The 27,919-nt window shown below is 57.9% G+C and overlaps 1 protein-coding gene across 2 annotated transcripts in view; it reads right to left on the bottom strand.

Annotated features, from left to right (window-relative positions):
- Window positions 1–270: 270 nt before the first annotated feature.
- The window catches only part of INPPL1 (inositol polyphosphate phosphatase like 1), a 74,498-nt gene continuing 46,849 nt past the window's right edge, over window positions 271–27,919 (bottom strand). Inside the window, exons 12-29 of one of the 2 annotated variants that reach the window (XR_012157509.2) lie at window positions 25,576–25,772; window positions 23,312–23,429; window positions 20,744–20,840; window positions 19,462–19,600; window positions 19,169–19,268; window positions 18,717–18,805; window positions 18,428–18,509; window positions 17,251–17,340; window positions 15,001–15,114; window positions 14,528–14,616; window positions 14,029–14,116; window positions 9,918–10,073; window positions 9,283–9,367; window positions 8,624–8,773; window positions 7,447–8,206; window positions 6,722–6,855; window positions 4,786–4,974; window positions 271–1,005 (exon numbers count right to left, since the gene is read on the bottom strand). Coding sequence is in view for 1 of the 2 variants with exons in the window: in XM_073333644.2 (XP_073189745.1) it covers window positions 4,881–4,974; window positions 6,722–6,855; window positions 7,447–8,206; window positions 8,624–8,773; window positions 9,283–9,367; window positions 9,918–10,073; window positions 14,029–14,116; window positions 14,528–14,616; window positions 15,001–15,114; window positions 17,251–17,340; window positions 18,428–18,509; window positions 18,717–18,805; window positions 19,169–19,268; window positions 19,462–19,600; window positions 20,744–20,840; window positions 23,312–23,429; window positions 25,576–25,772 (2,582 nt within the window). In the remaining variant the exon portion in view is untranslated. Of the gene's footprint in view, window positions 4,975–6,721; window positions 6,856–7,446; window positions 8,207–8,623; window positions 8,774–9,282; window positions 9,368–9,917; window positions 10,074–14,028; window positions 14,117–14,527; window positions 14,617–15,000; window positions 15,115–17,250; window positions 17,341–18,427; window positions 18,510–18,716; window positions 18,806–19,168; window positions 19,269–19,461; window positions 19,601–20,743; window positions 20,841–23,311; window positions 23,430–25,575; window positions 25,773–27,919 lie in introns of both variants that reach the window. The other variant, XM_073333644.2, reaches the window with a different exon arrangement.

Raw genomic sequence — 27,919 nt, 5'->3', positions numbered from 1 at the left:
TTGAGCAGGACGTGAGCACTATCGTGTTGTGGGAGCTTTAGAGAGCAGAAGTAGTGAGGCCTTTGGTTTTGCCCACCACCTGCATGCTGGCACTCCCCTCCTACACAGCGCCACGGAAGGGAATTGGGTCAGTACAGCATCAAAGGGAAGAGCACCACGTACTGACTCACCAGCGTGACTTCTGCTGCAGCTGGGTGGGTCTGACATGGGTCTCCCATCCCAGCAGAGACCCAGCCTGAGACTGAGGCAGGGAGAAAACGCAGGTAGCCGTTTCTAAGCAAACAAGCCCTTTTATTGCTTCAGAACATGAGGCTCCTGGACATAAAAAGTGAACATCTCGCAAAGTCTTCAGATCCTAACACGTAAAATTCTCGTCTCCCGCCTCCCCCGAGAAATAATACTAAGCATGAGAAGAGAGTTTCAAATAACAATTAAATTAAACATTTTTTAAAAAAAAAGCTCGTGATTTCAACCACAACAAAAAACACAACACGACGGTAGTTTAGTAGGATTAAAGTCACACCAAATGCCTCGCAAACTAACAAAGAGACAAGGTGGGGCGCAGAGAGCATGCCAGGCCACGCGGGCACCGGCTCCTCCCCGCACCTGATAGCTAAACCGCACTGGAAACCAAACACGTCCTTCATTTCTGTGTGAGAGCCACTTCATCAGCATCGGAGATTCTCCTTGGGATGGGCAAAGGCCCCAGTGATCTAGCAGAGTCCTCCAAGGGTTGGATACGCTGCCCAGTCTCCTGGGGCATGCGTGCTCGCCTGTGTACGGCTCCGGAAAAGCGGATGAGCATCACTGCCTCCATTTTACAGATGGGGAAACTGAGGCACAAAGCAGTGAAATGAGTGGGCCAAAGCGCCGAGGAAGCAAGTCAGCATCAGAGCTGGGAACAGAAACCAGGGCTCCCGACTCCTAGCCCCACGTCCACAAACCAGTCACTCAGAACAGCCTCCGAACAAGGTTCCAGTCCATCCTAGCCCAGAGACAGATGTGCTAACACAGGGACAGAAGCAAGCCATGTTTCACTGACACCGAAAGGGGGGTCTACACTGGACCAAATCACAGTGACAATCCCTTTGGTCGGAAAGGGAAATCGGTGAGCAGGGACCTGCCCTCAGCACCAGCCTAAGGGGCTGGCACAGCCAGGGCTGCTCCCCTTGGCAGCTGGTGTCTTTAAATGAGAACTGTGCTTAAAACTGAACTGTGAACCCAGTCACGCTAGCCCTGGATGTGCTCTGGCCTTTCGCCCATCCTTGAGGCTTGATCTCTCCCTGTTCCACTTAGCACATCCCCTGGAATATTCCTGATGGCTAACAGGGAAAGGGGCCTAGAGAAAGTCAAGGAGGGAGGCCACGGCTTTCCCTCATCTAGCGACTTAACCTCATCTAGCAACAGCTCCTGGCTGCCACCGCTGCCTCAAGCGGGATTCAAACTCGCCACAAAGAGGGGGGGGTTGTATCGATCCCCTGCGCCACCCCTGGGCAGCGGGCCTTAGACTGCAGGATCGACCCCATGAGCAGCTGGCTCCAGGGGGGTTAGAGGAGACAGGTGTTAATGTCACATGCTTGCTCAATGCCTTTGGGTCCCCGCTGGGTGGCTGGTCCTGAGATTAGCAGCTTGCCATTGCTACGAGCTAACGGAGACGGGGTTAGCTCCAGTGAGCGAGGGTGGGGCTGGAGGGGCATAGGTTCTCGCCTCACGTGGCCCACGCTGGGGGGTCAATAGAGTTGCCCAGGCCTGACAAAGAGCAGGGGCGAGTGCCCCACTGACTGCATTCCTGCTTGGAACAAGTTAGCCAAGCAGCCGCTGATGCGCTGCGTGTCCAGCAACCAGGCTGACGTGCCCAGCCGCGCGGCGGGCTCCAGTGGCCGGTGAAGGAGGGGAGAAGAATGATGCTCCTCTTCGGGTCCTCGGTAGCAAAGGGATCAGGGTAGGGTCTGCCCTAACTCCATCCACCCCAGGGCCTTGCAGACCAACCTCTTCACGGCCACAAGGGGCAGCCCAAGAGCCCAGGTTACTTCTAAAGCAGCAGGCGACGCATAGCAGGGAGGAGGCTGCTGAGAAATGTGGTTACGTCCCAGCAGCCTGTGTGGGCGGTGGTGGGGGTGAGCTAAGCTAACAAGGGAACAATTTCTACCCATGGCGGTGGAAAGACCCACCCTGGCTCTCTGGTTAACGGGGGCCTATAAACGCTCGGGTGCTGGCCGGGTGCCGGAGCTCCACTGCCCCAAAGGAAACTGGCAGAGCTGGGTTTGGCAAAGGAGCCGCTTATGGTACCGGGAGAGCTACGGCGTCCTTCGCAGTTACAATCTCGAGGCATTTGTGAAATAGCCTCAGTTTCCCTCTCCCCCTAGCCCACAGAGGAGCTGCCGAATAGGGCCTTGGGCACCTTGGCCTCTGAAGGGGGAAAAGAACCCAGGTGTCCGGAGGCCCAGTCCCTGGCGTTAGAACTTTGGTCCTGCCTGGCTTGAAGGGAAGCGGCTGGGGTCACTGACTCGCTTTGGATTTGCTCAGCAGCAGGCGAGGATGCTGCAGACACAGGCCAGCGCTGCACCCAGGTTGTGATTTCAAACCAATCCCATTGAACTGGAGCAAAACCCCGTGCATGTGCTCTTAAGCCGATGGCAGCCCCGTTTCTATTCATTTCGCTTAATTCAGGAAGGAGTCAAAGCTAACCTACATGGATATAAACCAAGTTTAATTTGGATTAAGGGCGCGGACACTGGGTTTCGCTCTAGTTCAACTAAACCGGTTTGAAATCAGACTTTCAGTTAAACGGGTGCAACTTTGGTGTAGCCAGTCTCAGCTGCCGCTTTCTCCTGCTCTCTGCTGGCAGCTCAGACTGGTGGGTGAAGACTCGAGGGCAGTGGAAGGACTTGCTCTGCAGACAGCAGCACGTGGGGCAAGGCTGTAGCTCTCTGCCCCAATGTCCCACCACGAACGCGGTGCAGGCAGGCAGCGAGAACGCAAACTCGGGGCTTGTCCTCGCTGCAGAGGGACCTCCCGTTGTAACTCGGGTGCTGCCCCTCGCTTGAGTCCCACCCCCACACCAAGCCCCTTGGCTGGCACATGGGCTGGCCTGCCAGGGCTACAAGCTACAGCGCGACTCAGCTGACCCCTCCGTAGGGTGGACGCAGCCACGCGCCACCCTCCGGAGTGGGGCAGTCCTCCGACAGTTCCCCCTGTGGGCCCAGAAAGGACAGGCGGGTTCTCCCACGCTTCCCTGGGAAAGAACCCCTAGCTCACTGCAGCGCTAAGGCCCTGCCCCCCTAGATGTCTCCGACCCAAGGGGGGAATAAGGTGCTGGGTACAAACACTGCCCCCTGCTCTCATGACCAGCGGGCACAGATGAAGGCAGGATCCTTGGGTCCCCATGCCCAGGGAGGAGCAGCTAGAAGATAAGGCAGCAGAAGGCAGTGCATGGAGCCTGGCTGGACGTCTGCTGGGCAGGGCTGAGCCGGCAGGAAGGATACCAGGGAAAATTGGCCAGCGGGGGGTGCACTAGCCTGGGCCGGGGGTGACCTGGGTTCAATTCCTGCTCCGCCAGACTTCCCCTGTGACCTTGGGCGCGGCCCGTAGGCCCTGTCTACACTGGGCGTGCTTTTGTGGGATACTAAAGGCAACTACGTCACAGCCGGAGAGGAGATGAGATAATGGGGCCCAGAGGAGGACGGAGGACTCAGGAGTGGGTGGAGGGACCATTGCCCCCCCCCATGGGCTCCCACAGTCAATGAGAAGGGCTGAGATGGTCTTTACTCCCCAGCTGACCCTAGGGACCCCCCTCCTCACTCCAATTCTTCGCTGGGGCAGAGGCACTTAGTGGAGAGACCGTTTCAGACGTAGACAGCCCTCCCTGGCCAACCAGGAAGGGGGGGGGGGTGGCTGTTTTATCAGGAGCCCAATGGGGAAAGAAGCAACATCTAGATCCAGCGCACTGGCAGGGAATTCCTCCTTGGCTCTGGGCCAAGCTTCCCAGGTTAATTCCAGCCTCTGACCCTAGTCAACGCCCATCACCAATTTCCCACCCTCCGGGCGGTTGCAACCTCGCCCCCCCAGTAGATTGCTCCAGTCCCTTGCTCAGCCTGGTTGCTCGTCTCCGCTCCCTGGTGACCTGAGCGCTGTAACCCAGCGGCACCTGTGCCCGGGGAAGGGGGAGAGGCCCTGCCCGGCGTTGCCCACTGCATTGCCCCCACCATGGGATGCAGGGGTGCAGGAAAGGGCCTGGCTCGGCTGAAGGGGAACGTCCGTGCAAAGGAGGAGGAGAGGCATAAACCAGAGCAAGCCCAGGCTGCCTGGCATTGAAACAAGACAAACCTTCTTCCCTTAGTTCAATAAATACGCAATAACTTAGGCAGCAGAGCGCCCTGCTCCCAGGGCTTCTGCCGTGAGGCCTAGCCCACTTCCATCCCCCAGCTATGGGATGGCCCCCGCTCAGCCCACGTGCGGCTCTCCGCCTTCCTCCCACCCATCGCCCCCTTGCTCTGGGTTGGCTCAGCCCCGCTTCCTCCAGGAAGCCATGGGAGGCGAGGACAGGTAGGATCTGGGTCGCCGTGAGGCAGCTCCTCTGCACTCCACGCCCACAGCTCCATCTCTGGGGTGCCCCCCCTGCAGACGCAGCATCAAGCCAGTGTCCCCCGGAGCTGCTGCGGCAGGGAGGCTGGAGCGCTGCCCCGGCCCCCCATGGGGATGCAGCCCGTGGCTGCCTCGAGTCCCCTCCCTCCCCGCCAGGGGGAAGGGGGGTGCAGGCATAGTGAAAGCCCCCGAGATCCCTACGTGGGAGGAGGCAGGAGTGGGCCGGGGGACGTGAACAGGAGCCAGCGCAGAGCGGCACGCCCAGGGCACGGTGGTGTGGGAGGCGCAGATTCCCGCTACTTCCTGAGCTTCTGCAGGTTCTCCAGCAGGAGGCGCTTGTGGTTGGGATCCAGCACCCCAGCCTCCTCCAGGTCCTCGTCCGTGATGTCACTGGAAGGGGGGAGAGGACAGGAGCTCAGCAGCCAGCCCCCACCCTGCGTCCCTGGAGAGCAGGTGACTAAATAGCCCCCCTCTGATTGGAAAAGCACAGACACCAGTTAATCCTCGCAGCACCCCTCCGCCCCCAGCCACAGGCAGGGGATATTATTTACCCACATGAGTCAGTGGCAGAGCCCCAAATGGAACCCAGGCGTCCTGGTGCACGGTCCCCAGCTCTAACCACGAGGAAACACTTCTCTGACTTCTCATCTCACCAAGGAGACTCAGGCATGGGTGAGATCCCCCTCGGTACATGCTTCTCAGGTGCCCGGAGAAAGCAGTGTTTGCCAACAGGGACCCCTGCCTGGGACCAGTGACGCTTCCCTGCCAGGAAGGCTGGCGGCGCCTACCCGGGGCCCTTCCCGGCAGAGACCTGCGCCGTGGGCAGAGATCGCACCGTCATCCCAATACGGCAGCCCAGGAGCGGGCGTCAGGCGGCCGGAGCCATGCACCAACGCTGTGCCACGTGGCAGGTAACCGGGTGTCTCGACAAGAGGCGCCTTGCACTACATGCCTGCTCGAGAGGACAGAGCCCCTGTTGCGGGCCACACAGACTAGTGCCCCTCTCAGCTGATCCCGCTCTGGGAGCAGGGCCCGGGTTCTCCAGGGCAGCGGCGCCCCCTAGCGACACAAAGGCCCAACTTCCACCCCGTGCTCCCCAACCCGCCAGCATGCTGGGATGGAGAGCGAGGGCCCTGGAGAACCAGGATGCTGTGCTGGACTCGGAAAGGATGTTGGCATGCCAGGTCCGTGGAACGGGCCGGGCCCCCAGCAGCTGGCATTTGCTAAGATCCTGGGCAACCGGGAGACATCTCTGCTCATCCGTTCTCCTCCTTGTACGCTCCCCACCCCACCCCGCTCCTCTCCCCATTCATCACACTGCTCCTTACTGCCTCTGCCCCCGCCAACCGGGTAGAGGTAGCTTGTTCAATCCCCCCCGCCCCCAAGCACGGGCGTCGCTCTCCGTGGCAGGACGGGGCGATCTCATCAGCGAGGCAGCAACCTAGGTCACCGCTGGCTGTCCCATCACAGACGCCGATGGCTCCCCACCTCAGTGTCTTGCCCCTTCCTGCTCCTTAAATTTCCCGCTCCCACGGATTATCTCGAGGGCCCAACCAAATTCACAGCTGTGTAAAAAACGTCACGGACCGCGAAATCAGATCTCCCCCATAAAATTGAGCTATTGGAGGGGAGGGAGAGGGGCAGGGGCAGGGCTTCCCGTGAATTGGGCTCCAACTGCTAGTCCCGGGCCGGGACATGGCCGCTCTTGGTGGGAGATCAGACCAACCTCCGGGTACCTCCTCCGGCTGCAGGAAGCTCTGGGGCTGCGCAGAATGAGAGGGCAATCCCGTGACCCCCCTACAACAGCTTTGTGACCCCCCACCCACGACCTCCTTTTGGGTCAGGACTCCCACAGTTACAACACCCTGAAATTTCAGATGTAAACCTCTGAAAACGTGAAATTTAACTTTTTAAAACCCTCTGGCTGTGAAATTAACCAACATGGACCCTGAGTTTGGTAGGGCCCCAGCTATCTCCATCCCCGCCTCCTAGGATGGACCCATCTCGCCAGCCTCTCTAGGCCCCGTTGGATTCATGCCCCTGCCCCCAGCTTGGGCTCACCGCTCCTGCCAAGCCAACGTCCCCCTGAGCAGGGTGGTCACGCGCGCCGGGGCCTGATCCGGCCAGGTCCCCTCACCTGAGGAACTCCAGGTCGTCCCAGCCATTGTGGATCAGCCCCTCCTCGTACCTCTCCAGCCCGAGGGCCAGGAGCCATTCGCCCACGCTGCACTCGCTCAGGCTGGAGCTGCTCCTCCCTCCCTGGCCCAGCGCCTGTGCAGAGCAGATTAGCACAGTACATCAGGCACCCCGGGGGTCCAGCTGCCCCCCCACCCCTCCCCGGGACCCTCCTGCATGCACACGCCGAGCAAGGGGGCTCGTGCAACGGCTTTGGTGCCTCCTCCGTGCACGGGGAAATCCGATTAACCCAGGGCCTGGCTCCAGCACCTCCCATCCCAGGACCCCAGTCACTTTGGACTGATGAATTCATGCCCCCGGGGGGTTGGGCAGTATCCGCAGGCCCATTGTCCAGATGGGAAAACCGAGGCACAGAGCAGGCCAGTGAGCTGCCCGTGGCCGTACAGTGAGTCAGTGGCAGAGCTGGGAGGAGAACTCCATTCCCCTGACTCCAGGTGGCAGGACCAGGTAGGAGGCTGGGGCTCTGCTGGGGGCAGGGGACATCGATTCCAGGGCGGCTGAGAACCCTCAGCCTTCAGCCATTTCAACCTGGGGCCTCTTAGCCAGAGCGGCTTGGCTGAGCCTGCCCCCGTGTGCACGGGGCAGAGGGACATTGCTGAGGGACCCCAGAGGGAGGGCGCTGTGACCCCTGATCTCATAGAGCCTCTGACAAGCTCCTGCAGGTACCTCTTCAGCCAGGTCCTCCTCGATGCTCTCCCTGATGGAACGGGGTGGGAACGTGATAGGCCGGCTGTAGTCGGGGTGCATGCACCTGGGGGGCAGGTCCAGCCGCCCTTTGCTGAGCAGATGTGGGGCCGGCCGGCCCTGCTGCTCCCGCCCCAGGCCGCTGCCCCCTTTGCTGCCCGGATAATCCACCTCACTCAGGGTCTTGGCCATCTGCAGCACCGAGCAGGAGCGATCGTCCAGGAGGCCTCCCTGGGCCTGGGGGGCATTGGGGGGCTCCATCAGGAAGCCAGGTCCAGGGGAGGGGGGAGGCCTGGGGTGTAGCTTGGGTGGGGCCAGCTTGGACTCCAAGGGATCGCTGAAGGCCACAGCAGCCCATGGCTTGGCGGTGCAGGGCTCCTCCCGGCCAGCTGCCCCACCCAGGTCCTTGGCGCTGGCGTAGAGAGGGTTTTCAGCCACCTCGAACTCCATGGCCTTGGGCAGCGGCGGAGGCGGGAAGTCGGGGGGTGGCAGGTTGAGGGTGCCCGTGTCCTCGTCCGAGGAGCTCTCCTCGCCCCGGCCCGGGAGCGGCTGTCGGCGCCACTCCGGCTGCACGGGCACCGTGATCTGTACTTTGTTCTTGGGGGCCGGCCCCTTGGAGGGAGTGGGGGGATCCGCGGCCAGCAGCTGGTGCGGGACCCCCTCCAGCACGTAGTAGGCCGGGTTATTGAAGCTGTTCTTCATGGGGCCGCCGTCGGGCTCCGAGGCCGAGTCCTGCTTGGACCTGAGGGCAGAGAATGGGTCAGTCACCTGGGGGCACACGCCAAGGGGCAGGGAGGAGGAGAGGCTGGCCTGCGGGCGGGCATTGCAGGGGATCGTCTGCCTTGTCTATACAGACCGCAGGCTCTTTGGGGCAGGGACTGTCTCTCGCTATGGGGCACGTACAGTGCTCAGGGCCCCTCTCAGCTGTACTCCTTGCTTTGGAGGACTCCTCTACCCCAGGCATCTCTCCCCAACGGGAAGGTCCCCGGCAGCCGCTTGAGACGTCACCACCAAGGCACGTAGGCCCCCAACACTGGGGGTCCCCGGCCGTTCTCCCTAGGGGGAACGTCCTGCCAGCTCTCCGGTGAGAGGCTCCGTTGTTCTAGCTAGCTCACGGTGGTACCAAGGGGGCTGGGGGCCCAGCTTGCCCCGCACTGACCTGGCCTGAGAGGTCTCCTCCTTGGAGGTGCCGCGGAGTGGGGCTGGCAGACGCCCAGCAGTCAGGGCGCTGGGTTTCTCTGGCTCGTCAGACAGCTTCCCGAGGGGGCAGGCTGCCGTCTCCCCTGGCAGGAGCTTCCGTCCGGCGGATCTAGCAGAGAGGGGGAGACTATTTGCCGATGGAGGCAGGGCCCGTCCATACCCTCCCAGCTGGAAGCTCACCGGTTCTCCGCAGGGCTCCCACTATCATCCCCCTCTCCCCCTCCCGGGGACACCAGGAAAGTGAGGCCGAAGCGCCTGTGTCATTCCCCTGCTGCCCCTTCACCCCAAACCTTCCAGCCCCCGACAACCCTGTCTGCTCCTGGGAAGCTTCTTCAGCCAGGGCCCTGCCCCAAAAGCCACCCGCCACCCCGGCAGGGTGGACCCTGCGCTGCTCGCTGATCTCCCCTGACGCCAGGCCAGGATCCTCCTGCCAGGGGGAGACCAGGCCAGTGCAGAGGGTCACTGACCATCCCCATGAGTGACAGGGCTGACCGGACAGACACGCCCCCGGGGCATCCCTCCCCCCGGGCGGAGAGCGCCCCCTGCCTTCCCCCCCCGGACCCTGCTTCTTCCCAGAGTGTCATTGCCACAGCGTGTCCGCCCCCAGCCCATCCTTACTTGGCGTGCTCCTGGCTGGCCCGGGAGACCGGCGGCAGCTTCCCCTTGGCAGCTCCGGTTTCGTCCTTGTCGATGCTGATCCACTCTGCGGGCGGGAGACACGCACCCGCTCAGCGGCCAAGCACCCCCCCCCGGCTTAGCTCACTCAGCGCCTCGCCCGGGGCTGCTCCCTGGCTGGCTCGATGCAGTCCCAGGCCACGAGGATCCTGCCCCCGCCCCTTGGAGGGCTCCTTCTACCCACCTGGCACCATCTCGCTGGCTCCCCAGCTCTGGGGCTGGGTGGGAAACTCAGCCCCCAGATCCCTTGTCTCTCGGGCACCTCCAGCGGTGGAGAGATGGAGCCACCCCCAGCCACTCACTAGATGGCACCACCTTCCCCCCGGCTGCTAGCCTGGCCTGGCTTCAAACCCTGAGCCACGCAATAGCAGCGGCCCGGCTCTGGCCTGCCTCTCTGCTTAACTGGAGAACATCCAGCTTCTTCTAGGCAAATCCCCCCCGCCTGCTGGCTAATGGCTCCATCGGACCATGCAATCAGCTGCGGCAGCCGGGCCGCGTTCCCACAGGGTGTAACCCCTGGATGCCTGGCAGGCAGCCCCTGAAAGGCAGAATAGTCCCCCCCCGCCCCACCCACTCACCGTAGAGCCGCTCCCGGGTGCCCATCCGCTCAGCCGGGACCCGGACCTTCATGGAACCCCGGATGTTGCCCGTCTCCTCCCCGCGGTGGGACAGGTAGGTGAGGAACTGCTGGGCAGTGCTGCCGATCATGGACTTCAGGGCGATCACGCACTCGCCTGGAGGACGGGCAGGAGAAGAGGCGTCGGCGGGACAGCCAGAAGGCAGGCACCAGTCAAGGTCAACAGGGTGGGGGAGAGAGGTGCCCATGGCAGTGCCCTACCCTCCCCTCCATCCCCAGCAACGTGACCCCAAAGGAGCATGGTGTGGGGGGGAGAAGACACTGCAGAGACAGCACTACGGATCAGAGACGGGGGTGGGACTCCCACAGGCGAGAGCAGCTCCGCGATTGCACTCAGGAGCCGAGCCCCTGGAGCGAGAGGGAGGTAGGTGGAGCCTGGAATGGGACGCTAGAGACCTGGGTTCAATTCCTAGCTCTGGAACACACTCCCTGGCTGACCCTGGGCAAGTCACTTAATAGCTCAGCTTCCACCTGGGAAAGGAACATGACGTTTCCCTACTGCCAAGGGGCCGTGTGAGGCTCCATGGGGAGGGGGGCTCAGATGCCGCAGTGAGGAGAGGGACAGAGACAGGAGGTGTTGCATTATATACCAAGAATATCTACACTTGTTCTGAGGCCCAGAAGGAGGTGGGAGACAGACCAGAGAGTCTCTGGGTAAAAATAAAAGGAGGGAAGGAGAATAGGGGTGACATCATGGCAGACCACCAAAGGAGGAGGTGTTTCTACTACAAATAACAGAGCTATCCAGAACGCAAGCCTTGGTAACAAGGGGGGGACTTTAACTGTGCAGACATCTGATGGAAAAGGCAACACGCAAACCTTTCAGCAAGTTCTCGGACTGTAGTGGGGATGATTCGTTTCAGAAAGAGGAGGAAGTAATCGGGGGGAAGCCATTTTAGACTTCATTCTGAAAGACGTAGGCGTAGGGAGGAGGGTTTTAGGTTTATTAGGAACTGGTGGAGCCTTTTGGGAAAGGAGGAGCTTTCACAGAAAGGACGGGCTGCACAAAATGGAACTAGATTGCTGGGTGTGTAAACTTGAAAAGGTTGTAGAGGAGTTTTTAAGCTAAGTGCTGAGGGAAAGCCAACAGGTGAATCACAAAATCATAGAATATCAGGGTTGGAAGGGACCTCAGGAGGTCATCTAGTCCAACCCCCTGCTCGAAGCAGGACCAATCCCCAATCAAATCATCCCAGCCAGGGCTTTGTCAAGCCTGACCTTAAAAACCTCTAAGGAAGGAGATTCTACCACCTCCCTAGGTAACACATTCCAGTGCTTCACCACCCTCCTAGTGAAATAGTGTTTCCTAATATCCAACCTAAACCTCCCCCACTGCAACTTGAGACCATTGCTCCTTCTTCTGTCAAGACCATTACAGGTGCTGAGCACACGGTTCAGGACAGAGACATCCCTTAGGGGAGGATCTGTTAGCGGGGATTTTCTCTATCCTCATAAAGAGGAGAGGATCGAAGTTGATAAAGTACAGGTAGGACCTGAAGAGAAACAATCAAACAAAAAAGAGTCCCATTCAGTTTCATCACATGAAGGCAGAGAGCTAAACATTGAGAAATGTTGTAAGAGCTTGTCTACAAATGCAAGAAGTCTCAGTACTAAGATGGGTGAACTCGAGTGGGTGGTATTAAATGAGGATGTGGATAAGAACATAAGAATGGCCCTACTGGGTCAGACCTAAGGTCTGTTATGGACCCTGTTAGGGTCTTGGCCTTCACAACATCCTCGGGCAAGGAGTTCCACAGGTTGCCTGTGCATTGTGTAAAGAAATACTTCCTTTTGTTTGTTTTAAACCTGCTGCCTATTAATTTCATTTGGTGACCCCTGGTTCTTGTGTTATGAGAAGTAGTAAACAACACTTCCTTATCTACTTTCTCTGCACCAGTCATGACTTTATAGACCTCAATCATATCCCCCCTTAGCCGTCTCTTTTCCAAGCTGAAAAGTCCCAGTCTTATTAATCTCTCCTCATATGGAAGCCGTTCCATAGTCCTCAGCATTTTTATTGCCCTTTTCTGAACCTTTTCCAATTCCAATTTTGATGTAACAGGCATCACAGAAACTTGGTGGAATGAGGATAAGCAACGGGACACGGCGATACCAGGGTACAAAAGATATCGAAACAACAGAGTAGGTCATGTTGGTGGGGGAGTGGCAATAATACACATATGTTTTCAATAAGTTTTCTTTCCCACATAGCGCCACTCCCCCACCAGCCCTGCTCTTGCCAGATTCTGTGAGCAGGGCCTGCCTCATACCAGGCCTCTGGTACAAGGGCTCATATCTCAAGCTGACTTCCTACTACATTAGCTAATGTGACGCCAATTTTTCAAAAAGCCTCCAGAGGTGACCCTGGCTGGTAAGTCTAACTTCAGTACCAAGCAAACTGGTTGAAATTATAGTAAAGAACAGAATGATCAGATATGTAGATGAACATCATTTGCTGGGGAAGAGTCAATATGGCTTTTGTAAAGGGAAATCACGCCTCACCAATCTACTAGAATTCTTTGAGGGGGTCAACAAGCATGGGGACAAGGGTGATCCAGAGGATACGGTGTACTTGGACTTTCAGAAAGCCTTTAACAAGGTTCTTCAGGAAAGGGTCTTAAGCAAAGTAGGGAGTCACGGGATAAGAGGGAAGGTCCTCTCATGGATCAGTAACTGGTTAAAAGACAGAAACAAAGTGTAGGAATAAATGGTCAGTTTTCAGAAGAGAGAAAGGTAAATAACGGGGTCCCCCAGGAGTCTGCACTGGGACCAGTCCTTTCAACATATTCATAAATTATCTGGAAAAAGGGGTAAGCAGTGAGATGGCAAAATTTGCAGATACAAAACTACTCAAGATAGTTAAGTCCCAGGCAGATTGAGAAGAGCTACAAAAGGATCTCACAAAACTGGGTGACTGGGCAACAAAATGGCAGATGAAATTCCATGTTGACAAATGCAAAGTAATGCACATTGGAAAACACAATCCCAACTATACATACATAACGATGGGGTCTAAATTAGCTGTTACCACTCAAGAAAGAGATCTTGGAATCACTGTTGAGAGTTCTCTGCAAACATCCACTCAATGTGCAGCGGCCACCAAAAAAGCGAACAGAATGCTGGGAATCATTAAGAAAGGGATCGATAATAAGACAGAAAATATCGTGTTCCCTCTAGATAAATCCATGGTACGCCCACACCTTGAATACTGCATGCAGATGTGGTCACCCCATCTCAAAAAAGATATATTGGAATTGGAAAAGGTTCAAAAAAGGACAACACAAATGATGAGGAGTATGGAACGGCTGCCATAGGAGGAGAGATTAATAAAACTGGGACTTTTGAGCTTGGAAAAGAGACGACTAAGGGGGGATATGATAGAGGTCTATAAAACCATGACGGGCATGGAGAAAGTGAATAAGAAAGTGTTATTTACTCCTCACAACACACGAACTAGGGGGTCACCTGATGAAATTAATCAGCAGCAGGTTTAAAACAAACAAAAGGAAGTATTTCTTCACACAACGCACAGTCAACCTTTGGAACTCCTTGCCAGAGGATGTTGTGAAGGCTAAGACTATAACAGGGTTCAAAAAAGAACTAGATAAGTTCATGGAGGATAGATCCATCAATGGCTATTAGCCAGGATGGGCAGGGATGGTGTCCCTAGCCTCTGTTTGCCAGAAGCTGGCAATGAGTGATAGGGAAAGGATCACTTGATGATTACCTGTTCTGTTCATTCCCTCTGGGGCACCGGGCACTGTCGGAAGACAGGATACTGGCCTAGATGCACCTTTGGTCTGACCCAGTTTGGCCGTTTTTATGTTTCTAAGTTATAGCCCACAGGAATCGGCGACAGAGCTGGGAACAGACCTCACCTAGGGCAGCCAGGACTAGAACCCTGGGCCTACAGCACCAAAACCCAGGACTCCTCCCTTTGAGCCAAAGGAGAATGCCAGGCGCTATAGCAGATCCCTCCCTTAGCCACTCTGTGGCTCGGCCACTGGAGGGCGATGTTACTCCCAGGCCACACTCCCCCTCCTGCTCCTTACCGTAGGATTCGTAGCCATCAACGGACTTGACCGTGAGCAGCAGGTGCTGGTCCTGGAGATACTCGATCTCGGACAGAATCGGTTTCAGCTGCAGCCAGGGAGAATCCATGGAGAATGGACATTTACTCAGCACAAGGAGGCCAACACGCTGCATGTAGCAGCTACAGGGCACAGCGGAGCAAGGTGCAGTAATACAGGGATCCCGCTCCCCCTGCCAATCGAACCGACCACCCGCATTCTCCCACCCGGACAGAGAGCCGGTGTGCTCTAATGCATAGAGCACTGGCTTGAGAGAGCTGTGTCCTATTCCCGGCCCCGCCACTGGTCTGCTGGGTGACCCTGGGCAAGTCACACCCCGATCTGTGCCTCGGTTTCCCCATAATGATACTGACCCGCTTTGTAAAGATTATGGGATTGTTACTACCAATAACAAGGTGGTGTCTCCTCTGCACAGAGGGGGTGGCAGGGTGATTGGCTGGGGGAGGGGAGGAGTTCTCACCGTGGGCAGCTGCCTCGAGGACCACTGAACCTTCAGGAAGTTGATGTTGTCACTGCTCTGCATGTCATTCTCGAAGCTCTTCTTGAACTCTGGGGGAGAGGAAGTGGCAGGCTCGGGTTAGGCACACACTCCCCCGGCCTTCAGACACAGTGGAGCAGTCCCATGGTACGCCTCTCACCCTGCCCCCATCTAGCCAGAATGGAACTGTCCTAGGACTAAATTGACCCCATGTGGGGACAGACACACCCCCAACCCCAGCACTCCGCAGGCCTCTGTTGCTTGAGCTAAAGGAGAATCTCCACTAGCACAAGGAGAATTAGGGCTTTTACATCCTCTGCTGGTTGCAGCCGCTGGCGGGCCATGGGCTCACACACAGCAGATGGTGGAGAGGCTTCCGTCTACACTAGCCAGTGGGCTACACGGTATGTGTGAACCAGGCGAGTGGGGGGAGGGAGGGGGTGTCAGGCATGCACCTTCCAGGCAGGTGGAGTAGAACTCGATAAAGAACTTGGTCCTGCTGGCCGTCTTCACGATAGCTTCAATGTTCTCAAACTCAATGTAGGCCTGGTCTGAGGCCTTGGAGAGCCCTGGGAGCAGAGAATAATCAGAGTAGAACACCTCACCCGGCTAGCTCTTACCTAGCACCTCTCATCCCTAGATCTCCAAGCGCTGTACAAAGTAGGTCAGGGTCATTATTCCCATTTTACACAGGGGGAAACTGAGGCACGGGGAGGGAAAGTGACTTGCCCAAGGTCACCCAGCAAGCCAGTGGCAGAGCTGGGGACAAATCCAAGGTCTGCTGAGTCCCGATCCAGTGTTCCAGCCACGAGGCCAGACTGTGGAGAGGGTTATGGCTGCCCCAAGAAGACAGGACCCACAGGTTCATATGAGGGACAAGGAAGACACCCCCAGCTCAGTTTTTATCACAGCTGGTATCAAGCCTGGAGAGCTACCAGGTCTGCTGGGCCCCAAGCAAGTTCATCTCCCTTCTGGGTTGGGTGATGGAGCCAAGTGTGCCCCAGAACTGACACAGGGCACAGCCGAGGGGACGACAGGAGAGCAGGGCTAACAGGAGGCACGGACCTAGGGTGGCATTGCCTTCTCCTGGGGCAGTGAGACGGGATCATGCGGGGGTCCAGCAATCCTGAGGTGGTGACGTCTGGGGCTGGTGAGGTATGCAGTGTGGTGGGGAAGGAGATTAAAGATCATCTAGGTATGGCCCCAAAATAACAGCCATACTTTGCCTCGGTTTTCAGTAACAAGGATCAGAGCGTGTGGACGAAAGCAGGATGGCTGATGGAAATGAGTGTCTAGAAATGGTAATTACCACGGCCGAGGCGGAAGAAAAACTTAACAAGCTTCATGCACTCGAATCAGGCCGGGGGGACCGTATTGTTTCCATCCCAGGATCCTGAAAGCACTGGCATATGAGGTTGCTAGGCCGCTGGAAGGGGTTTTTAATGCATCTAGCTATTTGGCGTAGCGCCGTATGAATGGAGAATAGCTAACGTCCCTGGATGTGAGAAAGGGGAAAAAAGTGACCCGGGCAGTTACAGACCTTGTTAGTCAGACCGCAGCAGACGTTAGAACGAATTGTGAAGGAAAGAATAATGAAATTCAGAGAGGTAATTGGCAAAGGAGACGTAATGCAATGTGAGTTTACCAACGGTAGATCGTGCCAGACATGGTGTCTCTAGGAAATGGTTAGGGATCAGTTCAAGACTCATCAGGTGGGTAAGGAACTGGCTAAAGGGAGGAGACAGCGGGTTGCGCTGAAAGGTGATTACTGGACAGGAGGGAGGTTCCTAGCGGAGTTCCCCAAGGATCAGCCTTGGGACCAATCTCATTCACTGTGTTTCTTAATGACCTGGACACAAAAAGCAGGAGCGGGCTAACGAAATGTGCTGACGACCCAAAGTTAGAAGGAAGCTTCAGTCCAGAGGCGAACTGGAACACAGGAGGACCTGATGACCCTGAAGGCTGGAGGGACAGAACGGGGATGAAATTCAGCAGTCCAAAGTTCACGGTCAGGCACTTGGGGTTGAGTAAGAAGGGGAATCAGATTGCTCTGTGAACACACCAGGGGGTGAGCACCAAGCAGGGAAATGAGCTTTGGAAGCTACAGGACAGTGCTGGCACAAGAACAAATGGAAACTAGCCATGAACAAATTCAGGCAGGAAATTAACCATCAATAGGAGTTGTGGGGGCAAACAACTGAGTTAATTTTAAGAGAGAGCTGGACAAATGGGCGAGTGGGAACTGCATGACGGGATTGCTTGTGGCGGCAGGGCAGGGCTCGGCAGCCCTGGGGCTCGCTTCCGGTCTATGGCTTACCTTCCCAAAGCTCATGCTTCAGGGTTTCAGGATTTCCCCCTCCCCCAGTGTGTTCTGGGAGGGGTTTTTATCTCCTTCCTCTGAGGCAGGAGGGATGGTCACGGCTGGAGAGGGGACACAGGATGGGGCTCTGAGGTGGCCCCGAGCGCTGTCTCTCTCGGCTGCGGGGTTAGCGTGCAGGTCGGTGGCCTGCAGTAGACAGGCAGTCACACCGGATGCTCTAGCAGTCCCTTCCGGATTTAAATGCTACAACTCTGCGACATCCGTGTCCCCACGGAGGCTCAGTGACAAGTCAGGGCCAGGGGCAGGCGGAGAGCAGCTTGGCCATTGCTAGCCGGTGGCCACCCAGCCCAGCGCAGGGCAGGCACACGCCTGCCTTCCCCCGTACCTTTCTTGGAGACAAACTGGGATGTCACTCCGACTTCGAAGGCTCCGAAGACAGGGGAGTGGTCGCTGGTCGTGATGTCGTCGGTGCATCCTACCAACAAGCAGGCTCCACTGGTGAGCTAGCCAAGGCGCCCGGGGCCGGGAGCGGGCTCAGCAGGGGCAGGGAGCCCGACTGGCAGCTGATCAGGCCCGAGGGGAAGGCATGGCCCTCTCTAGGGGTGGAGTGCCCCAGACCCAGGGGTGGAGTGCCCCAGTGCTCACTGGCGGGGCAGCTGAGAAGCTGGGCACCGCTGGAGCCCCCTTGCCCGGCCCTTTGCTGGGCGTCCGTACGCACCTCGGAAACATCGCCGGGGAGAGAACTACGTTTCCCTCATGCCAGAATTCAGTGGGGAATTCTGATAGCCCAGGGGGCCAGCCCTCTCTGCCCACCTGCCGTCCCAGTTCCCCTCGCTGCCCTGCCAACGTGCCCACCCCAGGCTCCCCACCGCCTCTTCAGCCCTTGGCCCCCCCGCTGCCGCTGCTTACAAGGGAGGGGGGGCGCTCGGCTAACAGTGATGAGACCCTTGTCCTGGGAACAGAGCCCGCCTCCCCCTTGAGAACCGGACTGAGACCCGCAACTCGCAGGCCTCCGTGACTAGACCCGTTTGGGCTAGATTTGAACCTGGGACCTAGCTGGGAGAGACTGTCTACCCCCACCCTGTCTACCCCACGCCCCCGTGAGGGCTTTCCTCTCGAGCCCCCCAGGGCGAGCCCCAGCCCCGCACAGCCTGGCCCCCCTGCACTGAGGGAGGCAGTGCCCGCAAGGTCTGGGCGAGCAGGGCCCTGGCAGGAAGCCTGGGCTGTCACTCTGCCCCACTCACCATCCCCCCAGGGGCGTCGTGTGGCTCGAGGGGGCGTGAGGGGAAGGGGCTTCTGGGGTTGAGCGGAGAGAGGGTGTCCCAGGCCCGGGGCAGGACTAGCCCCAAGGAACAGCCAGATCTGCAGGCACAGCCAGGGGAGCGCCTGGCACTGGATCCCTGGTCACCTCCATGCAAATGCACCGGCCACAGGCTCCTCCGCACGCCCATGGGAGATGCGCCACCCGGGCTGCCAGGGCGTGGACCACCCCGGCCAGCTGCCCAAGGGCGAGCAGGTGTGATCCCAGCCAGCAGCGGGTGCTGCTGACGCCCCCCACTCACCGTAGGAGTTGCAGTTGATGTGGGTCTCGGGGTACGACTTCCACAGGATGCGGTCACACCAGGAGGGGACGTTGGTGCGGACCTGGGCGGGGGGCACAGGACGCTGGGGTGAGGCATTGCCAGGCAGCACCCTCCCCCCGCCCATCAGCCTGGCAGGGCCCCTGGCGCTGGCCCCTCACTGGCCCACAGGGTCCGGAGAGCCAACCACGGGAACTGGCTATCCCTCCCCAGCCCCCCAAACGCCCCCCCCCACATACCTTTGCTTCCCCACCCCACCCCCAGCACCTACCCCGGTGGGCTTCTGCTTGTGCCACACGTAGGTGTCACGGGAGCCCCGCTCGTAGCGGTAGGTCGGGGGGAAGGTGATCTCCTCCTCGCCTGCAGAGACACAGCCCGGGGCGTGAGGAGAAATAGCCTTGGCCCGGCCACCCGCAGCATCCCCCAGCAGCCACAATCCACACCCCGGACCCCAGGCCCAGCAATGCCGACCCCTGAAGGGGAGACACCCCCCCAGCAACACCCCAGCAGGGAAGAGGAGAGCCCCCAAAGCTCCCCCACCCCAGCAGGGAAGGGGAGACCCCCCACAGTTTCTCCCACCCCAGCAGGGAAGGGGAGACCCCCCCCCAGCAACACCCCAGGAGGGAAGGGAGAGCCCCCAAAGCTCCCCCACCCCAGCAGGGAAGGGGCAGAGCCGGTGGGGGAAGCAGACACCCGCCCCGCCCGCAGCAGAGCCGCCCTCACCGAATCGCAGGAAGACCTTGTGCTTCTCCTTCTCCAGGTTGAGCTGATCCACCTTGAGCAGCGGCTCGAACTCCTTGCGGTTGATGTAGTTGAGGATCTCCTGGAGGAGGCAGGACCAAGCGGGCAGGTCAGAGCGGGGAGGACAGGCCACCCCCACCCCCCGCAGGCCTGCCCTCCCTCCTTTCCCCCCAAGGGCCTGTGCCCCTCACCTCTCACTTGGCTGCCCTCCCCACGGTGCAGCCCTCTCCAGCCCGGCCCATGCCCCCATCCCCACGGGCCCGCGCCCCCCTCACCTGGATGTCCATGTCCAGGCGGTAGTTGAGGTCCCCGAACCAGAAGAGATGGGTGAAGCGGAGCGAGATGTCGAAGGAGCTGAGCTGCTTGTCGCCCAGGGACAGCAAGCGCAGGATGTCCAGATAGTTCTGGTTCCGCCTGCCGGAGAAGGGAGGGGTGGGCAGGCCGAGAGAGATGCACCCGGCACAGAGGGGGCAGGGTTGGGGACACAGATCAGAGTCTCCGGGGGCACAGGCTTGGGAACAGAAACCCAAGGGCTAGACTGCTCCGAGTTACTAAAGATCCCCAGGTGCTTCCCGCAAGAGCAGCGGGTTTGCTTGGGTGCCCTAATTTGAGTGCTGTCAACCGCCGCCGTGCTCCTCCCCAGAGGCAGATGCGCTGACCCGCTGCGTGGGGCTTGTTACGTGTGTAAGCACCCCCTGGGATCCATCGGGACGGTACAGATGACAGATAGGGTGGTTGTTTAATATTCTCAGGGCTTCTACCAAAGAGAAGGCGTGTGGAGAATGAATGCTTTTCCCAGGCTAAGAGCTCCAGGCCTGACAGAGAGACCGGGGGAAGGAAATGGGGGCTTTCCTCATTTGGCGGTAGACCCACCATGATGCTTAGCCTGGGAACGTCTGTGCTTCCAGAGTTCATCCAGCGGGACCAGAGCGTGCATGCTAACAGCGACAATCGCTGCGTGCTGACCGCCGGGCCCAGGGCGATGTGGCCCCAAGGAGCAGGGTGTGGGATGGTGCATGGAAATACGCCGGGACAGAGTGAGCGCAAGTGTGTCTGAGTGTACGCAAGTGTGCAAGGCTGAGCCCACCTGTATCTAAGAAAGCAAGAAGGAGCATGCAAAGGCCAGGGTGAGCGAGTGTGCCCCAGGGTGGGTGTGCGAAAGGATGAACCTGTTCAAACTGGTGCATGCATGCGTGGCAAGTGTGCCCCAAACCGAGTCCGGGAGTGCAAGTGGCTGTGTGCAAACACTAGCGTGCCAGAGCGAGCAGGAGTGTGTCAGAGCGAGCAGGAGTGTGGCCAGGGGTAGGTGCGAGCGTCCCCAGCGCCACGTCTGTAAGCGAGCAGGAGTGCGCGAGGGTGGTGCCTCTCCATGGAGACCAAAGAGTCTCCTGTCCAGAGCCAGTGGCCATGTTCGCGTGCTGCCCACGGCCAGCGACAGGAGCTATCAGCAGCTCCCCGCTCAGGTGGGGGGACCAGTGGGCCCGTCCCCCCAGCTCAGAGCTAGGTGACGGGCTCCCGCTCTGCAAGGGGCTGCCCTGCCCTGCACCCCGCACTCACCTGGCCGTCTTCTCGTTGCCTGAGGTCAGGTGGCAATTCACGAAGCCGAAAGAGGTGCCATTGAACATGAAGGAAACTCCCACAGCCCCTTTATTGCCTGCAAAACAAAGAAGGGGAGGGGGTGAGCCCCACTCAGGCCGGGCCGGGGCTCAGTTCCCAGGCCCACTCTGGGCACTGATGGCCCATGGCACAGCAGCCGAAGCCGGCACCGGCAGCTTGGAGTGAGCAGAAAAAACACAAAGCCATTAGGATGGGTAGGGGGAGGAGAGAGTCCCCGCTGGCTAAGAGCTGCACCAGATCCCTGGATCCTAGCCTTCCCTGGCCTTGGGGATCATAGAATCATAGAATATCAGGGTTGGAAGGGACCCCAGAAGGTCATCTAGTCCAACCCCCTGCTCAAAGCAGGACCAATTCCCAGTTAAATAATCCCAGCCAGGGCTTTGTCAAGCCTGACCTTAAAAACCTCTAAGGAAGGAGATTCTACCACCTCCCTAGGCAACGCATTCCAGTGTTTCACCACCCTCTTAGTGAAAAAGTTTTTCCTAATATCCAATCTAAACCTCCCCCATATCCAATCTAAACCTCCCCCTGGGATAGTCAGACCCAGCCTCTTTCCAGCTGTAACTGACCCCGCGAACCCCTTCCGCCAGGATCCAGGTGCTGCCCGCATTACCGTTCAGCTGCCCTGGGGCACCATCTACACTGCCTTAGGTGGCAGAGCCAGCCCTGAACCCAGCCAAGGGAGGAGAAGCAGATGCAGAGAGGCAGGCCCTGGGGTCATTTTAAAGCAGGGCAAATACCTAGGGCCTTCCGAGCGAAAGGATTGTGGCATCACAGAACAGTCTGTGCCCTTGTGCTGGAGGGTGGTGCCAGGCCAGGGCTCCTCTCAAGCCAGAGCAGAGGGAACGTCTGAGCCAACCAGGGTGGATAAAAAAACATCTTTGATTTAAAAATAAATTAATAAAAAACCTGGCATTTAAAATTTAAATTAAATACAGGTATACTTTTAAAAGAGAAACCAATTTAACATTCAAATGAAAATTAACTACCTATGTTAAGGCCTTAATTTGTTATAATCTATTAAAATCATTTAAATTAACTACAGAAAGTAATATTAAGAAGTACATGTTTGCAAGACAGTCAAAGCACTGAAAATCACCGGCTAAGCACCTGGGCCCAGAGCTTGTTGAAGGGCTAAACCAGCTTTTGACACCGGTAGCCTCTTCTACAGCTGCAACGAGAACATTGTTTTCATTTCAGTTTATTCAACTTGTTCAGTTCAATGACTAGTTCATTCAAAGTTAAGCTATCAACTGGGAGCTGAAAAAGCAGGAAAGCGTGGTTTCCTCCCTCATTCTATGAATAAAAACAAGGCGTGAGAGGATGAAATCTACTAGCTCTAAAATCTTGAAGGACATGGTGACCAGACACAATCAGCTAAATTCACTAACTACAGCTCATACTTCTTGTGGGTAATACGTCACTTAGTTTTAAAGGCAAAACATGTTTTGATGAACTATTTTTCCTGATATCTCCAGCCCATTTATGGTCATTTTATTTAATGTAAAAAGGGGTTTTTGTGCATTTTAAATTGAATTTGGATTTCCATCCAAATAGAGCTTGGCACATATCACAAGTAAAAAATCCATTATTTCAATAAGAAATGTGTCATTTACCATTTTCTAACACAATGAAAAAGGTAAAAATTAAGAATCTGAATAAATGTAAGTCAAGCTCTATAGTGCTTAAATCAATGGGTATAGATGCAGTATATCCTCTTGCCTAGCAAAAAGATGAACCACATTTAGGGTAAAGGCTAGATTTTGCTGCAGTCAACACATTTTAATGTTTGCCAGCCAACGAGACTCAACCTTTCTTTAGGGAAGTAACTAAAAAGTACCAATGCAAAATATGATTAAAATCAGTGATTTAAATTATGGTTTCCGGCTTGCTGATTTAGCTCACCATTACAATTGATGATTTAAATCAACTCATCTTGGTGCTAACTTGCCCCAACCCTGTGCTGGAGGGGAGGAAGAGAAATTCAGTCTCCAGGCCCATTTGGCCATTGACCTCTCCGGAACTGGTGTGAGACCCACCAAGGCGCTTCACAAAGGCCAGTGAAGAGGCACAGACAGTAACGACTAGTGACCCAGACCAGATCAGGATGGCCAACTGCATCTGAAAGGCCCTGCACAGTATCCCAATCCTCTGAGCCATCCAGTCCCCTCTTCCACCACCCAAGCTTCAGTCCCAGTCTCAAACCCCAGCTCTAACCCCCACCCCCAGAATCAGAAAATGCTAATTTTGGATGGCAGCCCCACTGGAGCTTGTGCGGCCAGAACATACAGACACGTTGCAAAGAACTGGGACTAGAACTGCGACCTGCTACTCCAAGACCATAGGAATCTACCACTTGCATAGAAAGGCCCTATCGGGAAAAACGTAGATACCAGGGTGCACCCTCAGTCACTCCTAGCCAGCTATGCTAAAGGTGAGTGCAGAGGGCTGAGTCTGTCTGTCCCAGGTACCTAGTCTAGCCCCCACAGCGCCTAGATCGGCCCCTACCTAGCGTGTTGGCGATCCCGGTCTTCACACTCGAGGTGCTGACGTGGCTGATCCGGTTCTCGTGCTCCGGTCTCACCAGGACGGCAATCTTAATGTTCCACAAAGCCTGCATCGCGATCTGGCAGGGGGCCAACAAGACAACGTTACACCTCCACTCTCCTGGTGGGGGCGCCGGAGCCTGGCTCGGAGGCAGCAGCTGCCCTAAGGTCACCGCCCCTGAAACCCCACCTGCAGCAAGAACCAGGCGTGCAGCAATGAGAACAAACCCACCGAGATGCCCGGGAGTGCCTGCAGAGACTCCCTGTGGCTCAGTGTTTGCAAACCAAGGTTTAAATGAAGTTTGGTGAGGTTGAAAGCCGCCAGGGTGGCTGCCAGGAATTGTAGTCCAATCTGTCCCCGGGGCAGACATGTCCGATAGCTGCTGCTCCTCCCCTTCCCTGTTCCAACAAGGACATTTTTGAACCACCAAGGCACAACCCAGATGTTTACAGGAGGCTTCTCTCCCCGCAGCAGGGGCTCCTGTGCCTCGGGGCTGGGCCCAGCTCCCTGCTCCGAGCGTGGTGACCAGGCGCGTGGGATCACAGCAGCGCTCAGGTTTGGCCTAGCCACCCCTCCATCATGACGGAGGAACAGGGAAAACCGCCGGCTCGGAGCGGAGACAGGCCCGGCCCAGCTGGCGGGACCCAGGAGCCGCCACTGGCCAGGTGAGGGCAGCATGGGCTCACTGCTTCTGCACCAGGCCAGGGTGGGGTTACAGCGCCCGGTGGGCACAGCTGCAGGTGCTCGGGGCCCCTCAGCGGTCAGGACATTTTCACGGAGCAGTCCCTAAACCTGGGACTCTTCCTGAATTGACCATGACTGCAGGAAAGGGATAAAAGCCCTGTTAAATGTAACGCCTTGTGCTTCATGCAGCTCTGCGGGTGCTAAAGGATCCCAAAGCAAGCAAGCGGCACTGAATTCCCCCTCCCACTGAATTCTCACACATGCATGAATAATGCTTCCACCTCTGGGGGGGAGTACAGACGCCAGTGCGCAACGCCCCAAATGCTAGGGCGCGGCTGGGAAACGCTGGCCAAAGACACCGCAGCTGAGACCCCTCACTCCAAAAGCCTGACGTGTCCACCTCAGGAGGTTAAAGGGCTCAGAGACCTGTGGCCGCAGGCATGGGCAGTGCGTGACTCCCCGCGGGAGGCTGGGCCTGAGTGCTGGAAGCTCCCTCGAAGTGTGGGGGGCCCGGACCGTGGCCCTGCCCTGACGCCTGCCCCCACTCGGCGTTGCCCCCCCCCCCGAGGCCACGCTGACGCTCCACCCCCACTCCGCCCCAGGCCCAGTTTCCACTCGGCCCCCCTCCCTCGAGGGCCCCCCTGCCCGTGCCTCTCTCCGCTCCCTCCCCAAAGGAGCCCCCCTGCCTGCACCTCTCTCCACCCCCTCCCCCGAGGGGCTCCCCACCTGCACCTCTCCACCCCCTCCCCCAAGGAGCCACCCCACCGGGCCTCTCCCCACCCCCTCCCCTGAGGGCCCCCCTGCCCACACCTCTCTGCCTCTCAGGGGCGGAGAAGCGCGAGCGGGGCAGGGACGGGCGCACGGGGGAAGGGGCGGAGTGGAGATGGGAAGAGGAGCAGCGGGGCGGGGGGGGCGCACGGGGTAAGAGAGGGACGAGGGAGCAGGGCCTCAGGGCAGAGCGTGGGGTGGGGGCTACTGCCCAGATGCCCTTTCAGCAGCAGGCGGTGCTCCAAAGGGAGGTGCACCACATCCCGTCTGGGGAGCCTTAGCCTCCCCCGGCCTATTATACCTGCCGCCCGTGGCCACAGGCTTTCACACCCGGTCCCGACACCCTCCCCCATCCACTCTTCCAGGTGAAAATGGCAACTCCAGCAATGCTGAGGATTCGGGAGGACGGCCACCCCAGCAACCGTCTGTCTCCCCAAGCCCTTCCGCTATCCCGCGGCCATCCACAGCCTGGGATCCACCTGGATTTGGAGGCTGGAGGCCGGGGAGTCTAACGGCTGACCCTCAACCAGAGGGGGTTGCAGACATCCTGACTCTCAATACGGCGGGTCAGCCCCTGGAGACGACAGCGTCCCAGCAGGCAAGGCTCCCTCTTGAGCCGAGCGGCGCAGCCGGAGCATGGCATGCGGGGAAGCTGTCGTCTCCAGGAGCCTCCCCTCAAGACGCGGGTGGCCCACTGTGCGGCTGTGTAGAACTGCAGAGCCCTGGGTCCCAGGCCGTCTCCTCAGGCCCTGCCCCGGCGCTGGGGCTCTTACCGGGCGGTACTCTATCTCCGTGAACTCCTTCAGCATGCCCCGGAGGAAGTCGACCCACTCCTTGTCCCCCATCGAGTTCTCCTGGGTGCCAAAGACGTAGATGTCATGGGGGATGGTGACCGTCATCTCGTCCAGGGTCTTCCCCAGGCCTTTCGACGTAAACCAGGACGTGATGCTCTTGGGGGAAGGCACGCTGCCTGTGGGAGAGGGCATGACCCAAGAGAGCCGCAGTCACGGATGAGGTCACACGGCTCAGTCCCAGGACGATGGGCCCATGGTTGGGCCACCAGCCTGGGACGTCAGAGACCGGAGTTTAGTTCCCTGCTCTGCAACAGACTCCCTGTGGTTTCCTTGGGCCCGTCGTTTAGCTGCTCCGTGCCTCAGTTTCCCCTCTGTGCAGTCGGGCCCCGCCTCACAGGAGTGCGTGAGGATAAACACATCAAAGCTCGTGAGGTGCTGATACTGCAGTGATGCCCACTGCACACAATGCCCACGCAAGTGCACAGAGTTCTCAGGGGGTTGCGAACAGGTGTCAGGAGGCGGCAGCCATCCTGCCTTGCCCATGTCGCTAAAATAGGAGGGGAACCTGGTACGGAAAAGACTAATTTAGGGTAGCTATACAGTAACTCCTCACTTAAATTCATCCCAGTTAACATTGTTCCTTTATTAGGTTGCTGATCTATTAGAGAACATACTTGCTTAAAGTTACGCAACGTTCCGTTATAAGGTTGTTTGGCTCGTCCCATTCCGCCCGCCCGCCTGGCGCTCCTGCCGGGGAGCGGGGTCGGGGCGTGGGGACTTGCTCCATTCCGCCCCCTGGCGCTCCTGCCGGGGAGTGGGGTTGGGGTGCGGGGGCTTGCCCTGTTCTACCCACCTGGTGCTCCTGCCGGGGAGTGGGGTCTGGGCGTGGGAGCTTGCTCCATTCTGCCCACCTGGCGCTCCTGCCGGGGAGCGGGGTCGGGTGTGGGGGCTTGCCCTGTTCCACCCACCTGGCGCTCCTGCCGGGGAGCGGGGTCGGGTGTGGGGGCTTGCCCTGTTCCACCCACCTGGTGCTCCTGCCGGGGAGCGGGGTCTGGGCGTGGGAGCTTGCTCCATTCTGCCCACCTGGTGCTCCTGCTGGGAGCGGGGTCGGGGTGCGGGGGCTTGCCCTGTTCCACCCATCTGGTGCTCCTGCCGGGGAGTGGGGTCGGGGCGCGGGGGCTTGCTCCATTCCGCCCGCCTGGGCTCCTGCCAGGGAGTGGGGTTGGGGCGTTGGGGCTTATCCCACTCCACCCGCCCAGCATTCCAGCCGGGGAGCGGGCAAGCCCCCGACCCCACTCCCTGGCAGGAGTGCCAGGCGGGCGGAATGGAGCAAGCCCCTGCACCCTGACCCCACTACACCCCACCTCAGCCAAGCTTCACAATCATCATTGGTGAATACAGTATTAAACAGTTTGTTTAAAATTATTTAAAACTTATACTGTATATGTATATCATGTCTTTTGTCTGGCGAAAAAAATTTCCCTGGAACCTAACCCCCCCATTTACATTCATTCTTATGGGGAAATGGGATTCGCTTAACATCGTTTCACTTAAAGTAGCATTTTTCAGGAACATAACGACAACGTTAAGCGAGGAGTTTCTGTACAGGAACTTCTCATTTAACGTTGTAGTTATATTCCTGAAAAATGCGACTTTAAGCAAAACGATGTTAAGAGAATCCAATTTCCCCATAAGAATTAATGTAAATGGGGAGGGGGGGGTTAGGTTCTAGGGAAATTTTTTTCACCAGACAAAAGACTATATTATATTATATTATATATATACACACACAGAGAGAGTATAAGTTTTAAACAAACAATTTAATACTGGTACACAGCGATGATGATGGTGAAGCTTGGTAGAGGTGGTGGAGTCAGAGGGTGGGATATTTCCCAGGGAATGCCTTGCTGCTAAATGATGAACTAGCCCTCAAGGGTTAACTCATTGTTGTTAATGGAGCCTCACACTTTGCAAGGCAGAAGGAATGGAGGGAGGGGAGACAGCACAGCAGACAGAGACAGACACACACACTCTGTGTCTGTGTGTGTGTGTGTGTGTGTGTGAGAGAGAGAGAGATGTGCATTTCCTCTTTAAGTATGCTGATCCCTGTCTTAAGTATGCTGTCTTGTTAATTAGATCAGCAAGCTGAGACCCACCTCAGCTGCTGCCTCCAGGACTGTCCTGTGTCCCCCCTGCTCTATGGGAGGTGGGGTAAGCGGGGTGCAGGAGCAGGGTGGAGGGAGACACCCTGACATTAGCCCCTCTCTTCCCCCCCACACAGCAAGCAGGAGGCTCGGGGAGCAGCTCCAAGGCAGAGGGCAGG

Source organism: Lepidochelys kempii, chromosome 1, assembly GCF_965140285.1.
Source record: "Lepidochelys kempii isolate rLepKem1 chromosome 1, rLepKem1.hap1, whole genome shotgun sequence".
Classification (NCBI taxonomy): Eukaryota; Metazoa; Chordata; order Testudines; family Cheloniidae; genus Lepidochelys; species Lepidochelys kempii.
The sequence above is the reverse complement of the archived record's forward strand: the minus strand, read 5'-3'. Positions and strand labels throughout refer to the sequence as shown.